A 16,909-nucleotide genomic window follows, 5' to 3' on the forward strand; every position below is an offset into this window, starting at 1 on the left:
TTGGCTCGGTTATCATTTTGAATTTGATGGGTCCGTGGGCAGTGATTCAGCGGGAGCCGGTTGTGCAAGATCAGTTTTACCTGTTTCTGGAGAAGTGGCAAAGAACTAATACCACATTAAATAATAATTTTAATTTAAAAATTAAAATACGGAATTTTACCACAAATTTAGGGAAGTCATGAAGTACTTTGTGGTCCAGCATTTAAGCCAACGTTAGTCAGAATTCAGTGATTCTTGGGAAATATAACATGCAGAGGTAGTCCTGAGTAACTTTAAACACACACACGTATAGAAAGAACAAAATGAAATATTTCTTCTTTGAGATCACGTATTTATGTGACCACATGTAAATTTCAGGGGGACAAACCCAAGCACTTAGTGCAGAAATGCAGTTGCTAAATCTTAAAATTCATAGCTTGAAGAGATACTTTGCTACACTGTGTCAGGTGAGGTTCTTATTATTTCTTCTGCTTTCTGTTTGCTACTACTTCCATGGTGCATAAAAATAGTCAGATGTTCTCTTTCCTGTATTCTTTCTTCTATAGACAACCGGATGACTCGGTTTTCCGTAAAATTTCAGCCATTTCTGCTCAGCTTTGTGTATGTTTGGTAGATCATTCTCATAACCCATATCAGAGATAAGATGGTATTTATTTTGCTTCACTGGTGGTTCCTTAGATATTGTTACTTTTCAAATAGATGAAAATAATTTACTAGAATGCTCTGCAAACTAAGTAGAAGTAAACTATGCTTGTGAAAATACATAAAAATGCTGTGATGTGCATGATTCTTTTTATTATGTTTGTATACTTGCCCCATGCCTGGTGATGTTAAACAGGGCTTCTAATTACCACTGAGAATTAGCAAAGTGCTGCAGAACTTGGGAATTTTTAGTTTCATTGAAATTTGTTTAACAACCAGCTGCCCCCCAAAATGGAAAGCAGATTTTTTTTTTTAAATGTATGAAATAGTTTTGTGTTGCATTTGGAGAATTCCCAAACAAATTTATCCATTAAATTTGTTTTGATTTTATTTACATTAGTAGTTGTTTCTCTTTAGCATTTTTATTTTTTGTGTATACACACACATATATATGTATAAAAAAATAAAAAAAAAATTAAATCAGGTTGTCAGCCTTCTTGGCTGCCTTTCCAAGTAGTCAGACTGCTTCTAGTAGCCATTGCTAATGAAATATCCAAGTAACTCATTGATTATGCCCAGATATTTATTTGGGGTTCATGTTTAGTTCTTAAATGATTGCCAATATAATTTGGTACCATTATGTAATTTTCTAAATTATGTCTGTATATAGTAAGATCAACCATCCACCTTTTGCCTACCTTCTACAAAAATCTTTGTGATTTATTCTCTCAAAATACAACCATATATCCAGTAAACAAAGGAAGCTACTCTTCATTCAGCCAATAAAGCTGCATATGTTTTTACTCTTTCAGGAATATGCCTTGCTCTTCTGTCGCATCTTCAGAATAATAAACTGTGTAGCAACCTTTTGATGTAGGTAATAACATTTGACCTTGCAACAGAGTACTTTCCCTTGTTGAAATGAAGACAACTAACACATTGATGTTCTGGGTTGTTCTTCATTTAAAAAAAAAATACAAAAAAATTGGTGCGTAGCATAAGACACCTACATACAGTGCCTTCTTCTGGTAGAAGTCAGAAGTGAAGATGGTCGTGTTGGGGGGATTGGGGTTGTCACCTTTAAAATAATGTGGGAGTGAGTTTGGTGCTGCCTTAAGAAACTGTAAGTGGGAAAGAATCCATTCCATCCAGTGTATAAAGTGCTTTTAAAAACAATCTATTTCTAGAACTTGTATTGTCCTGGGACCAGCTCTTGATATAAAAATTCATAGAAACCTGTTTTTCCGAGTGTGGTAACTTCTTGCCATAGTGCTGTAGTGTTAGAATTCACATTGGCCAGGTTGTTCTGTAAATTAAACAGTGACAGCTTCCCTCGGGGGAACAGCCAATGTATTTATGATGATGTGCTGATTACACAAAATACACTGCAAGCAAAAAACAGCTGCAGAGAACAAACCTCTTAAAAGAATACAATTACAAATAGCACCCTCAGTATCGCTAGTGGTGAGAGTAAAATACAGCATGCTAATGCAGGCTTCTGGTTTGCTTCTAAAGAAGAAAAGAAGCTGAAGTCTGGTTGGATGCACACACAGTGCCAATATGGAGCGGCATATAATCCCTTTCTGAAGGTGAAGGGCAAGAACATACCTCAGGCCTTCTTTTTAGCTGTCCTTGTTTCTTAAAATTTCTCTGACTGCAACTCCAACAGCATTGGCCAGCGGGGCACTGGGGCTCTCTGGCTTGTTGGCGTTTTGACTACTGTGGTTCATACCCTCTGTCCTGGTTAAAAATGGAGACGTGATTAGATCACTAATAAATAGTTTGTGCTAATGGTCTGACCATTATGGAACAGACATAGGAGATGTTACGGGGGAAAAAAAAGTTCCTGGTTTAAGGCTGATTTTTCTGCTGTTGCTAATTGTTTGCTTTGAGGGAACTTTTAGAAATAAATTTCAATTGTTGTTTTTTTCCTAGGCTGCAGTGTTTCATTTTTAAAAGGTCCGTGCTTTGTATGTGTAAGGCAAGGTCTTGTACAGGCCGTTTTAGGACATGACAGTAAAACTTGAAACAAAATGTTACTGGGAAGATAGTGGAGGTGGGACTGTGCTTGCAAACTCAGGGCACGAACGGACCTTGGAAGAGAGGGATGTCCTTTGAACCTTTCTTCACCTGGAAACAAAAAATGAGAAGTAACTGGGAATGCTTTGTGTACTGTGGCTGTATGCAAGAGAGAAGAGACTGCTGTGGTGGGATTTTGTGTGAGGGCTTGTGAAAATCAGGAGAATGTGGCTGTGGCAGCTCCCACAGCTGCTAACGTCTCATTTTGGAGGACTGCAAAGCAAAAAAATCTCCAGAACTCCGAAGCACAATCTTTTTATGTCTGAAATAAGCTGTCACACTTTAATCATTAAAATACAACATTTTACTTATGGCTATGTCATGTATGTATGTGGGAGAGTTCAAGTACTGAGAATGCCCTTTCCACCCACTTTTTGAGAGTCATTGATAGATAAGTATAATGCCTTTTAAAAGCCTGGGATTTCTTGTGTTTGGTGTCTTTGTAATGTTCCAAGACCAGTAGCAATAAAACATGTTTCAAATACTGGGCAAGAAATCATCTGCTTAAAACAAAGAAATGTTGCCCTTTCAACATATAGATCTGATTCTAAAGCAGATGAGGTAACAACATTGGCACTCTAATTTGGAAGGACTTTAATTCACTTGCTTAAAAAGAAGAATCAGTCTTTCCATCTATGGATTGCTGGCATGTACTAATAGACTGTTATTCATCTGTCTGTATTTTCTTTAAATCGTTTTTGAGCCTCCCTGTGTTGTCCTCCTCTGCTGACATGTATCCCATGTGGCAAGAAGGAGTTTTGTATAATCACCCTGCTTTAATCAATAGAATAATTGATAAACCAGATAAGATTTAAACTGATTACCTCCCCGAGTAGAACTCCCTGAGGGCCTTGGACTCTCTTAATTTTGACATGTATGTTGTGTACCCCGTGGATGAAGTGCAGTTTGAATTATCTGTTTTTATTTGCTTAATGACGGGGAGGGTGTTAAAGTCAAATGTTTAATTAACCCAGCAATGGGCTGCGCTGTCACTTACACACACATCCAGCTGATTGAGATATCTCACCGAGAATACTGAATAGGAATGATAATGTGGCACTGAGACGGAAGATTGCTTTTTCAATCCATTTGCTGGGTCACTGCTTTGAATGTCTTATTGGATGAAAGGCATTCAGCCTGGAAAAAAAATTCAGCATTTAAGTACATTTTGTTTTCCTGGCCCCTCTCCACCAAGAAGTTAACTAAAACAGATATGTTGTAGGTTTAATAAGCCATTCATGTTGTAGTAAAAAGCTGCGAATAGTGGATTTCAATAGGCAGTGATCTAGAGCTGTATAATTTCCTATAGGAACAAAATGTTTGCTAGCCCCAAGGTATCTGAAGGGGAGACGCTATATACACCTTTATCTTTCCTCCTTTGATTGCTTGACTACCCACCCCATTTGATGGTCTCCACAGCAGATCCAACTCTTCTTCCTTACCCAGCAGAGTGAGATTTGCAATAACGTTTTGCAACTCCTTGCTCTAGTTCAAGAAGATGGTGTTTTGGAGTTGGAATTATTTTGTAATAGCAGAACCTAATAGTGAGCTTTTCAATTGAAATGCTACAGGAGGGGCTGTTGTGTTGCCACATTCAAATTTGGTCTAGCCAAATCAGGAGGACCCAGGGGTTTGTTTCTTGGGTGGCAGCCATTAAAAGGCCGCAGTGCTTGCTAGCCAAATGTTACAATGTGCGGTGCCTAATGTGTAATTTTCCATTCTTTTATTTAGAAGATTATAAAATTTTTTTGCTAGATGTGATGAAAGGTTGGGGCATGTTTAGACTCACACCTTTTTTTTTTTATATCAGCAATGAGGTTTTTCAACAGCACCATATGGAAGTAAACACACCATGTATTGACAGTTAACTAAATCTGCCCCATGGCTGAGTGGTGGATGATGCTTCCTGTAATGAATGTAGCTTTGGAAGCTGGAAAAACCATCGAGGCCTGCCTGTGTGGACAGATTACTACTGTGAGACATGTCGGGGAGGTGGAGCTATGTCACCTGAACTGGTCCATGGTGACTCTGTAGGTACTTTGAACCTGTTCCAGATTGAAAACCAAGTCGCTTTGGCTGCAGGGTCACCTGGCTCACGTTGTCTTAAGACATAAAGATATGGGTGCCTCTACATACTGTGCTGTAGACAATAAGCTGTGAATTCACGTCAATCTAACACTGCAGTGAGATCACTGGGTAGCCATTTCTTTAAACAAGTGAGTTGCTTTCACTCACTATTTTGGGGAGGAACTGTACCTAAAAGGTTAACACAGTGTGGGACACAGAATTTGGGGTTTGTTCCCCCTTGCTGTCATTTTGACTTTGGGCAGACAACTTAACTTCTGCTTCATACCTTTGTTTTGTATCTCCTTTTCCCCTTTCCTGCAATGAAAAATAGGGAGGAGAAACCAAGAAAAGCATAAAAACAGTACAGCAAGATGAGGACAGTGTGGTTGAATTAGATGTTTGGGAGTGAGAGAGCCATGGGCTCTAAGGAAGGGGTGTGATATGAAGTGGAGATCTTTTTTTCTACTTGATGGGAAAGCTCAGAATGAGAGGTTTTGGGGAGGAAAAAAAAAAATCAAAATAAGTGTGGGTGATGACCAGGGATGGGAGGAGAAGGGGGTTTTATAGTGAGACAGCATTGGTCCTTTGAGGGAAAGTTATAAAAAGTTAGAAAATAATGCTTCAAGAAGGGCATGAAATCTACAGCAAAACTAGCCAATTTTACAACCCGTTTTCTCAAAGCCCTTGCAGCTCCTATGCAGATGAAGCCGAAATAAATATTGTACAAAGAAAGTTAATCTGTATCTAGAGGATTTTAATAAATAAAAAGTTTTAAAAAACTCTCTCTGGATCCGTTGGCTCTTGCTAACTCTTATTAGTACTAGAAATATGTTTTTGACATTTTTTTTGAATGTTGGCTTATGCTCAGAGCTTGAAAAAGCTGACTTTGTGCTTCCCTCCCACCCTCTTACATGTGTGCGGGGGGGGGAGGGGGAGGAATCAAAAACCCCATATTATTCCGGCATGCAAAAGCACTGATAAAAGCTATGATTTGGGGGAGGGGGAGGGAAGACTCCTGTGAGCTGGGAATGAGAGTGTATAATTTCAAACTTTAGTGCTTTAACACCCTGGGATGAGTGTTGAAAATGAATTTTTTGTGAAAGGAATGTAGCAAAATGAAAGCAACAAAGAAGTGAGAGCCGAGCCTTGATTGATTCTGTTCTTTAAAAAGCTGCTGTTGCATGTGAAATCCCTCTTCCTGAAGTATGTGTGGCACAATTCTGCAGTCTGGCGGAGAAATTAACCTCAGTGGAAACTGTTTAAAGAAGAATTTGAGTAAGAATTAAAAAGCTTGGAGAAATCTTTAAGGTTGTCCTGAAGAATAGGAAGGGAAGAATACTGTTTTGTTCAGTGTGGGGAGCAGATATGCAGCATAAGCTGCTTGTGAGAGACAAACCAAAGCATAGTGATAGCAAGATTCAGAACAAGTCCTGACACCAGCCTTACATAAGTGGCCTGGTTGGATGTTTGGAAGTATACCCATATTATGTGTATCATAAGGTTAATTGGATGTTTTCACCCATGCTTTTTGGGAATACGTGCTTTCTGTTCCTTAAAAAGATGTAGATAGCTTTGAACTACTATAAAATCTTGGAGTACAAGATGTACACTATAAAATCATGCATAGAAAGTGCAAGCTATAAAAGCATATGTATACCTGTGAAGGTGCTGATCGATTTGTGCTATTTAGGAAAGGAAATTCTGAAACAGACCTGGCTGTGAAAAAATGCAAATAATAAAATTCAACTAGAGGTCCCTGAGGCTTCTTAAGCTCTAACCTTGTTATGAGGAATGGGGAAGTTGAACTGCCTAATGCAGATGTCTGTGAGTTACAAAAATAACCAGATGTCCTGATTAGCAAAAGCAAATGTTCTTCCCTTAATCCACGTGAAATTACATTCAAAGGCTCTCCGGATGTAATGCTTGTGTAAATAAGGCACCAACAAACATTGGAATAGAAAGGGCCATTGGCCAACTAGCTTGCAAGGCTTGAAAGCTTGAATATTAAAAACAAATTTACCACTGCTGACTCTCTTAAATTCACAGAACAGAAATGTTAAGCAGGGCTGCTTCCCGGGGAACGTGGAAAGACTGTTCTCATTAGCCATGGTTTTTTCCTCTCTCTCTCTCTCTTTCTCCGTCTCTCTCTCATTTGAGAAATGTGTATGAAGTGAAGCTAGCTTTTTAAAATTTCCCTAAATGGCTTGTTCCCAGCACCTGGATTTCTGTTTATTTTTTAACTACAACTAGATTTATGCTCTTCAAAATGCATTTGTTCATCAGATCTTTGATATTTGTGCTGAATTTACTGTTGTTCTAGTAATGCTAAGACTCCCCACACCCTTAACTTATCCTTTATAATCAACCAATAGCTAATAAGTTAAATAATAAGAAACTCTTCTTGATGTCATGAAGTTCCATTATCACATCTCATTGCTTTGAAAATGGTATTTTTCTAATTATTGATATGAATGAAAAATACGAAGGATCCATTTTACAGATGTAAAAACCAGAATCTTGTCCTGGTTTTCAACTGCAAAAAAGGTTGTTGAAACTCTTCTTGTTGTCGGCAGCGTTAACATAGATGCAGACCAAACTGGGACTTGTGTGAACACGCGTGTATGTGTCAGATTGGAGGGGCAGTGTTGTACTTTTCCATTTTCACTGCTGTCAGAGCTTCAATTTTAAGAATTTAGTATATAGTAGGTACCTGAGCTGCTCGGGCATGAATTTGAACTTCATTTCTTTAGGCACCACACAAACATTTGGGGTGGGGGTAGAGAAGTCCCTGTCATGGGGAGTCTATAAACGTGTTGGAGGAAAAAAAGCCAGGATTCTGTGCAGCTAACAGGATAATAGGTATATAATCACGATACACGTGCATACCAGTCTGCAAAGCAGGCACTGAACTGGAAGGCCCGTTTAGCTTATTCCCTTTCCTTTTCCAATATTGGTCGCTGCAAGGCAGGCTGCAGCTTCTCTGCCCTCTCCTTCCATCATTCTAATGCTTAGCCATAAACCCCTTGCAAAAGTACCATTTAACTTTAAACTTGTAAGAGCTGGGAAACTTGTCTGTGCCTTCATTCTGGGCTGAAGTCACCCCCTTGTGCCTACACATTGCAATTTATGGTGTTCTCTAAAAGGATCTAATCTCAGTGAATGTTCAGAGCAGCAAATGCCGAAGAGGAATGGGGTCTGATACTTATCTCTGCATTTTCATTGCTGTGGATCTCCCTGTGTGTTACAGCTGTCATTTTTGTTTTATCTGCCGAACAGGCAGAGAATTGCCTTCAAACTTGCAGCTTTCATGCTTGTTTTTCTCAAATAACGTTACCAGTGTTAAGGACTGCTTTTATATATTGTAATGACTAGCCAAATAAGCATGAATTTGAACATTTTGGGCCTCATGATAGGAGAAAAAAGGAGATGCTATCCTTAAATGTTTTCACTGGATGTTAGACCCATATTTTTTTTTAACAGTAATACTGCTTTCAGGCTGACATTGGCTATGCCAGGATTCATCCTAGCACTGTTAGAAATGGCTGAGATATTTATAAACTGACAGACAGCATTTATAAAATCAGGATGCTGACAGTCCCTTAACGATAACAATGGACTTGGACTCATCTATCACTTACAAAGGTTATTGGAAAGGGAACGTAAGGCTTGTGTGTACCTCTAGTCTTAGACTGGCACTTATTTCCACACACCTCTCTCTCTCTCTCTTTCTCTCCTCCCTCCACCGCCCTCCCCTTTCAGTCCACTCTGGCTGACATGGGCATCAGGCAATCACAGCTAATTTCTCCATACCTTTACCCACAGATTTCTTATCCTGTTTCCTGCAAGCCATTGATGCAAATTAGAAGACAGCTAACTTTGTAGCATCTTGGGGCAACCCCCTTGGGGCTGACTCCCCCCCCCCAAACAAGAGAAACGTCATGGCTTGCTAGCAGGCTGCTGGCTTGAATTGGGAAAGAACAGTGTGCTTTGACTGACAGACTTAACCTGGGGCTGGGCGGGGGTTAGACAGGCCTTCTGCTTCCTTTTCCTTTCATATAGCACCAGTCTGCAGGCAGAATGCTGATGTACCTACTTTATTCACTGGCTCCCTCTTGGCTGAGACAGTACCCCTCTGTCCTTGGTGAGGAGGACCAAGTGCTGCGTGGGGACACTTCAAGAAACGTGAAAGAGCATGTCAGTTATTTTCAAGCTCTGATAAAATGCTGCATTCACTCAGTGCACCTAGGAGCTTGAAGGTCAGGTCGTATCAACAGTTTGCACTGGAAAAGGGGAAATGTGCTATTTAGCTGGTGTGTGCTAAAGCATCTATTTTAATGTGGCAACAGAAATACTGAGGCAGCTACATCTGGCATCCAGTTTGCCCTTGAAACATTTGCTCTACTGTAACTGTTTGGACACTGTGTTCCCACTGTATTATTTGCTTAGAGACCTGAAATACCCAAGTAGATTTCCTACATGCGGTTGGATCTGCTGATACCACTAAAAACACACCATGCCCCGGCTTCTGTTCGAGCTGATGTCTACGCATGCAATGGCTAGAGCGAGACTTGATTGGCTTGAGGGGGTCTATTTATCAGGGAACTCGATTAAAATACAGACTGCACATGACATCAAATTTGTAATCATTTTTCCACAGCAAGCAAGCATTTTCTGTATTGGATGCAGGTGTTTAAAGCAATAGTGTGTTTTAAGGGCCAGTGCAGTACAAATTCTGGCCTTTGGGATAATGACAAGTGTTTTGCCTGCATAAACAATATATATTTTTTCCCCCCGCCCCGAGGTCCACACACACCTAGTTTCCCTCAAGCTCATCATCTCTGTCAGGTTAATCAATAGGCACCGTATGGCAGAGGGTCAGTAATCAGTGTCATCGTGCCTTTAAATCGTGTTGAAAATTTGCTTAAAGCCTGGGCCAATTAACATCGAGATGATGAATGGATGGGTAGATGGGAAGAGCCTGGCGCTCAGGGGCTTTGTGAGAAGGAGATGCTCAGCTGTTGAGCAGCAGACACCAGCGAATAAAATCAGCCATTCATGTGAGCTCAGTCCACCCACTCTTAATGATAATGTCAATCTAGCAAAATATATACACATTGGAGTTGTCATGAGTTCATAAATCAAAGGAGTTTGTCAAAGGCATTCAGATTAACGAGGCAGCAGCAATAACAAGTCAAATTTGCATAGAGAATTGCCCGAATCTCAGTAAATTATGATCCTGTTTTTCATTTGATTATTTGCTAATGTCTCAAGAGGGAGAATGATTATATTAGCATGCAAAATCTACTCCAGAAGTAGAAATCCGAGGTATAGCAGACCAGCACACGATGACAATTAATCAGTTTCTGCATACTAGCATAAACGCGCAAGGCCCAGAAATGAACTCCTTTTTTTATTATTATTTCTCCTTGCTACTGATCCAAATGGTTCAGCTTGACAGAGACTTTATATTGCTTTAACAGTGTTCTGAATTGTGCCTGCAGGCAAGACATAGTTATGCAGCTATAACCAACCTATCCATCTGCCAACCAGATTGGAATTCTCCTATCCAAGGCTTCCATTAACCCCCACTGACAGCTCCAAACAGGATTAAGAATTTGAAAGCATAAAAAATAGTTGTGCTCTTCATATAGACACACGCTTCTTCCCCACCCCCACCTCCCCACACTTGGAAAAAGGCTGCGTCTGTACTCTTTTATAATTAGCGCAGGGCAGAACAGCACCAAAGAAAGCCTCCCCCAGTTGGCAGGGGTTTGATTTCCACCATGACGAGCGAGGCGGTACTAAAGGTAGCTCTGCCCAATTGGTAGTCCCTGGGAGTGCATTTCTCAGTGTATTATATCTCGTTCCCAGCAGTGTTTTGCTGGGCTGTGTACACAAAATACTGCATGTCATCTCCTGTCAAACACTTCAGTCTAGGGATTTCGTATGCATTGTAGCATGTTGTGTTTAGCGGTAGAGGAGGCTTCATGGGGAGAGTTAAATAGTAATAATTTCGTAGTGGTCTTTAAGACACCCTGCCATGGAGTTATATTCTGTTAATTACAGGCTGAAGTTTTAAATGCAAATCAGATTTAAAAGGATCTCATTACAGGCAGTAGCCATTTTAGGAAAAATGAGCTATGGAGGGCAGAGCCCCTTTACAGGAATCCCCTGCTAGAGAGAAATTTTGAAGGCTACAAGAACTATGAGCTTGGGTTTCTCAGCTTCTCTTCCCAATGCTTCCACTGTCATTGTGTGACCTTGGGCAAATAAAAAACCCTGTTTTACCTGTCTGTGGAAAGGGGGAATGTGTGTGTGGTATTTATCTCACCTAGACTGATCAATTTGTGCTTTGGAGACTTCAGCACTTCTCATCTTATCTTGCTTGTACTTGTTCAAAAGGAGAGACCCCTGCTTGCAAGTGCAGACACTTTTGACCAGTTTGGCTTTACTCTGTGAAGGAAGGCTTGCCTGTGGGATTTAAAAATTTTCCCTGATGGGAGGGAGTTTGTATGGCTTTTCAGCTTGCTGCATGCATTAGTTTTCTTCACGTCTTTCACCCTAACAAATTCCATCATTCCTTTACTATGTATCAAGTACAGTCGCTGCAGATCTTTAGTATTCCCAGTGAGTACACCCAACTTACCGTCTGGATACCAAATGCTTCTTTCCAGGTCTGTGCCTGAGACGTGCGTTTCGGTAACCACGAGAGGGTGCTCAGAGCGGTTCCTCCCTTTGTCTGCCTCTCTTGCAGCCGAGAGCATCACTGAAGTCCTGCTGAAGCAAACCTTATTCTGACCGCGCACATGTTTGTCCCTCCTCCCACCTTGTTCAGCAAGGAGAAATATATAGATGTACCGTTTCAGTCGATTACGTTATGCTCTTCCCATGGCCATGGCTAAGTGTTGCCCTATCAAGTGAAATTCACTTCCACGCAGCTACAGTTAGTCCTGAAATATGCAGGGTCTTGTACCTGCACCTGGATTGATGGGTTTCCTATTCTTGAGAAATGAGCGGGAGTTATAAACATCTGTGCTTTTTCTTAAGTGCAACGCTTTCCAGTCATTCTGTCTTCACCAAGCGTAACTTACTTGCCGACAAAAGTGCATGAGCAGCGCTCCTCTTTAATAGTCTGCTATTGGAGCTGCTGTGTTGGTGCTGTAGAATGGTGAGACGCCAAGCTGTGAACCACCATATGCACTTGGCAGTCTTTGTCTGGTCTTTGTTCAGCCAACCTCTTAGCCTTGCCACCTATAAAGATAATGAATGCAAAATGGTCCTCTGCTTGCTCTTAAAATTAGATGCTCAGCTTAAAGAAAAAGTAGATAACTTAATGCTTTGCAGTAACTAGAAATTTCAAAATAAGGGCTGACAGTTCACCAGCAGCATTGATTTTCCTGCTTTTTGATGTTTTTTGAGGGAGGATCCTTAATGGCTTTGAAAGGCGAGAAGAATGCAAGAGTTCACTGTCAGAGAAAGATTATTTGGAATGAGAAATCGTTTTGGCACTTATTGTAGGGAAGGGGGTGGATGTTGAAAAAGCATCCAGAAATAGTAACCAACCCCCTCACCCCCCCAACAAAAAGCACTTCCTGGAAATGTATAGTAACTCACCTCGGATTCTTACATTTCTTGCACTTGGTGTTTTTCTCCAAGTGCAAAAATTAAAATCCTTACTTGAATTAACCACTTACTAAACTGTATTTTATGAGCAGAAAAGAGCAGCTTTCATGTCTCACCTTCCTTTTTGGAGATATGCGATTCTAGCTTGTACATTTTTACGATCACAGTCCTTTCTAAGCTGGATTTAATGTAATAACTTGGTCCTGGCTGATACCTCATACGAAAACTTTTAAAAGCTGGCCTCTTAGAGCGATTTATCAGGCCTGTTTATGATTGATTTCTATTATAAAACCCTTGTTACAGCATCCCAGATGTCATGGTGCCTTGCAGGTTCTATATTTGGTTTTAAAAAAAACCCAAACCAACCCTGTAAAATCACTAGTTGGTCTGCAAGCTTTGGTTTACGCAGAATCCTCCTGACCAATGTATGACATTCCAAGTGGTGTCTTTTGGTTGCTTTCTTTTTTTTTTTCCTTATCTACCATTTCTCAGCAAACAGTTTCTACCCTTGCCCTACCTCCTGGCTGAACCTTTTCTTCCCCTTCGCCAGACCAGCAAACCTGAGCTGCCTAGGCGGTGCCTGATCACGCAGCACTGCAGTGGGCACGCGAGCACACTGCTGTTCTGATGGCTTCCCGCAGTCTGCTTGCTTTCTGCTAGCCCTGCTCTGCCACGCTGGCTGTTTGCAGGGCCCAGCTCCTCCTTTGCCAACAGATGCCACTTCTGTCTCCTGAGGTGTTGGGCTGGAAGCTGGCTCTGTGAGAAGCTGGGCAGAGCCATGCTCAATGAAGGACAGGTTATCTGGGGGACGAGGGGGGAGAGGTACAGAATGCAAACTTCTGCCTTAACATACATGCTCCTGAGCTTGTCTGCAAGTAACTGGAAACCCATCCTTTTCCTGGCAGAGCTCTCCCTAAGCAGTTTTTCTGTATCTCTTTAAAACCTGTTTAGTTGCTCACTACTGAATGCCTGGGAATGTGGCCTAAGGCTATGAATACTGTGGTGATCAAACTGATTTTAGATGCGCGTGTGGGATTCCCCCAAAGCTGGCTGTCATTACTTTGTCAACGCAGTGGCTGAACCCGTGCAAAGGAACACTGTCTTCCAGAGTAGCTGACTTTGGCAGTGAGGACAGGATTCCCCCCATGCAGTTTTTAACCAAATGTTTGCTACAGACTGTGCATGTCCTGTGATAAACTATAGCCTGTCTTTACTCTAAAGCAAGTAATAATTGGTTTTAATTTGTGAGGTTAACAGGACAAAAGTCTTCTGGTGATCTTTCTTACTCATGCTGGAAAAGCCCTCGTATTTCTTTTTGTCCACCTTCTCTTGTGTTACTGATGCTCGTTTTTTGGAGGTGGCAGATTAAGTTTTGGAGCATCAGTCTTTCTAGAAGTTGTACATGTGTGTCAGGGGGCAGGAGTGAAAAAAACAGCCATGATATCATATGCTACCTACGCATTTTTTTTTTTTTTAAAGGATCTCCTGACAGCCTCTTTCACTAGAATTTAGCTCTATCATCATTTCTCTATGATTTTTTGGCAGCCAAGCAGACTCAGTGCAATTAATAATTGTTAGGCACATTAAAAGCATAGGGGCACAGAGAACAACAGTTGCGCCCATTAACAACCTTTTGTTCTCAACAGGTTCCACTGTTTTAAACAGTTATTCTGGGATGTTCAGGAGCACTGGTGTTGCCATGCTGATCCAACCACCATTTCAGCTTTTAAAAGTGGCCATTATTGGTAGTTTCAGAATAAATCCCCCAAACACAGGCTTCTTCAACAGGTACCTGCAGAGTGGTGCATTGTTGTGTTGAGGAGGAGAAATTCTTTCTCTGCCCTAACAAGCTGTTTGGCTTAAAAGTACAAGTTAGCCTCCAGTATGTGTATGCGTAAAATACTACAGCCTGTGTAATACAAATATTCTGTTTCTTTTGTCCTGCAGAGTAATATTAGGGATAAGAACTGAATTAAAGCTTACTTTCTTTCACAGAATTCCTCTGAGAGAGAAGACTGTAATAATGATGAGCCCCCTAGGAAGATCATTCCCGAGAAGAATTCACTTAGACAGGTATGTTATCAGTCTCTTTAAAAATGCAATAAAACTTTCTAGCTGTTTGAATCCTTAAATGCTCCTGGAAGCTGAAGTCTGACTTGTGCTCATGGAAATCCTTTCTTTTCCCCTTTGAAGTCTGACCGAGTCACATTGTACCCAGGAAAATCAGACACATAGGTTTAGCTTTTAGGAGAGTCTGATGACTCTAAAGAAATCCAGACTTCTGCATAGTGCAGTCAGCTGTGACTCTCTAGTTTTACCTTTCTCCATTTGGTGTTCACAGAGACCTCTTCAGCCTTTTCTTCTGTAATCGTTCCTATCTCGTTTGTGGTATATTTTGTCTTGCTTCAGATCATGTGTTAAAGAATCTCAAAGTGTCCTAGAACAATTAAGCTTTTCATTACCCTTGAAGGTAAATTTTCTTGGAGGTGATGTCCAGGTTAATAACCTGAAAAATGACCTGCTTTTGTTTCTTCATCATTCATATAAATTACTGATGGGTAGAAAGGAGAAAGGTTGGGCTGATAAAACATAATCTCTTTGCCTTTTATGTATAGCAAAGCAAACTTCTTACCAATTCAAAAGAATCCCTTTTTTCAATCCCCATGGTCAACAAAGGGGGGCCTAGCTTGTGATTTCTTGGGGATTTAAGTTGGATTTAGTGATTTCAGATCCTGCTTTATGTAGCACCTTGACCTTTCTTCCCACTGCAACCTTCAGGCAGCAGAAGCAAAAATACGTCCATGCTTCAGCTGCCCAAGTTTGCTGCCTGGTGTATCAGAGTAAAACCATTGATGAAAGTGACTTAGGTGAATACCCAGGCCACACATTGCAGCAGCTGAGGAACTGGCACATTTCCTTCTGCATCTCAGCCACAGGAGCAGCAGTCTCAGGCAGAGCAATAGGGTGGCAATGCACTGCCCCACTGCTGCTATTTCCAAGAGGAATTGTGGGCCAAAAGCATGGTAAAGAAAGGAATATCTTTCTGATATAGCGTGTTTGTGCTCAAAGTTGTTTTTGTGAGGGGTGGTGGGGTGTTTTGTTTTTTTTTTTTAAATAATGTATTGTGTTAGGAGTGCTTGATTTTGTGGGAGTAGGTGTCATGTGAAGGACTGCCTGTTGCTAAGACAGGTCCATCTAACAGATGTAGCCCATGTAAGTCTTTTAGACAAGAGGCAGTATGGTATGATAATGAGCGAGGTCCCAGATATTGCTGAGAAAATTGCCTTATAGAATTGATTAAATATGTTACACCAAACTTAAAATGTTTCTGGCATTCGGCAGCAAACAACAAGTGCTAGAGGAAGAGGGCAAAGCTGCCAGGTTCCTACTGTGTATCCCCAAGATAGCCAGCAAGGTGCCCAGCACACCAGAAAACTGTTTTTTTCTATCTTAGAGCTATCTTACTGATGGCAAGCCTTCAGGTTCAACAAGAAAAGACGTATGTCTCTTCTCCAAGAAAAAGTTAATAGTAAGAGATGTTAAGTCAAAAGGAACACAAGTTACCTGTCCTGTGTGCCTTCTCATTGCACCAAGTCCCTCCTCGTGATTGTTGGTTAAGGAGGAGACAAATACTCATGAGTAGTATTACACAGATCAAGAAGGTATGGTTTCTTGAGTTGAGTTTCCTTTCCATTATATTTCAATCTGCAGAAGTATTCTTAGTGTCCAGGGAAAGCTGTCTTTCCCACAGGTCCAATTTATTGTAACCAAGGTGCTTAGATACCAAGAATACACCTAAAAAACCACTTGTACTGTCCAAATATTTCATATCGGAAGTAATTCACATGGATATTGTTTATGACAGAGATGGTTAGCTGTGTTTCAAGATATTGTTGAGATGATGTATGAGTCTCCATCTTTGTGTCTAGTCTTTACAGTGACAGATGCAGGACAAAATTCTTGGGTCTTCTGATTGCTGACTGGAGCCTTTTGTGTTGAGAACAGTGTTTGTGAACAAGTTCAAACTGCAGGCTTAAAGAAAGTGCCCTCTTGTCTAGATCATAAGAGGTGGTTGACTACGATTTTTATCCTGTGGTAGAAGGAATTCTGGTTCTTTACATAGGCATAAATAGAAGCTGCCGGTGCATTTTGGAAACTCAGATTGCTCTTCTATTAGTCATGGACAAGAAGCGGGGAGTTTTCCAATTCTAGGTGCAGGAAACAGACACATATGCAGCCATGTGCTTTCTTCTGTCCTAATCAATAGTAGGGTGATACTTACTGGAAAGATCTGCATCTCCTCCAGGAAGGTGTGTGGCATGGCTACCCTGTCTTATGTCTACCCATACTTTGTAAAAGCGAAAAGATCTGACCTGCAAATACTGTCAAAGCACACAAAAAGTGCTGAATTCTGTACTGGTACCTTAATGGAAAGATGCTAACTTGGTAAATATTGAGTGTACAATTTCGTATCTTCTGTCCCTCCCTTAAGACACTG

The 16,909-nt window shown here is 40.9% G+C and overlaps 2 protein-coding genes across 5 annotated transcripts in view; one reads left to right on the forward strand and one right to left on the reverse strand.

The window, feature by feature from the left end:
- The window catches only part of OGA (O-GlcNAcase), a 457,590-nt gene that overhangs the window by 170,328 nt on the left and 270,353 nt on the right, over positions 1-16,909 (reverse strand). The window lies entirely within an intron of this gene.
- BTRC (beta-transducin repeat containing E3 ubiquitin protein ligase) overlaps positions 1-16,909 on the forward strand; it is a 118,192-nt gene that overhangs the window by 34,750 nt on the left and 66,533 nt on the right. For all 4 annotated transcript variants that reach the window (XM_075717349.1, XM_075717347.1, XM_075717346.1 and 1 more), the window contains one exon: positions 14,407-14,484. In XM_075717349.1, the coding sequence (XP_075573464.1) occupies positions 14,407-14,484 (78 nt within the window). The remainder of the gene's footprint in view (positions 1-14,406; positions 14,485-16,909) is intronic.

The sequence above is a fragment of the Pelecanus crispus genome, chromosome 10 (genome assembly GCF_030463565.1).
Source record: "Pelecanus crispus isolate bPelCri1 chromosome 10, bPelCri1.pri, whole genome shotgun sequence".
In the NCBI taxonomy this organism is placed as follows: domain Eukaryota; kingdom Metazoa; phylum Chordata; class Aves; order Pelecaniformes; family Pelecanidae; genus Pelecanus; species Pelecanus crispus.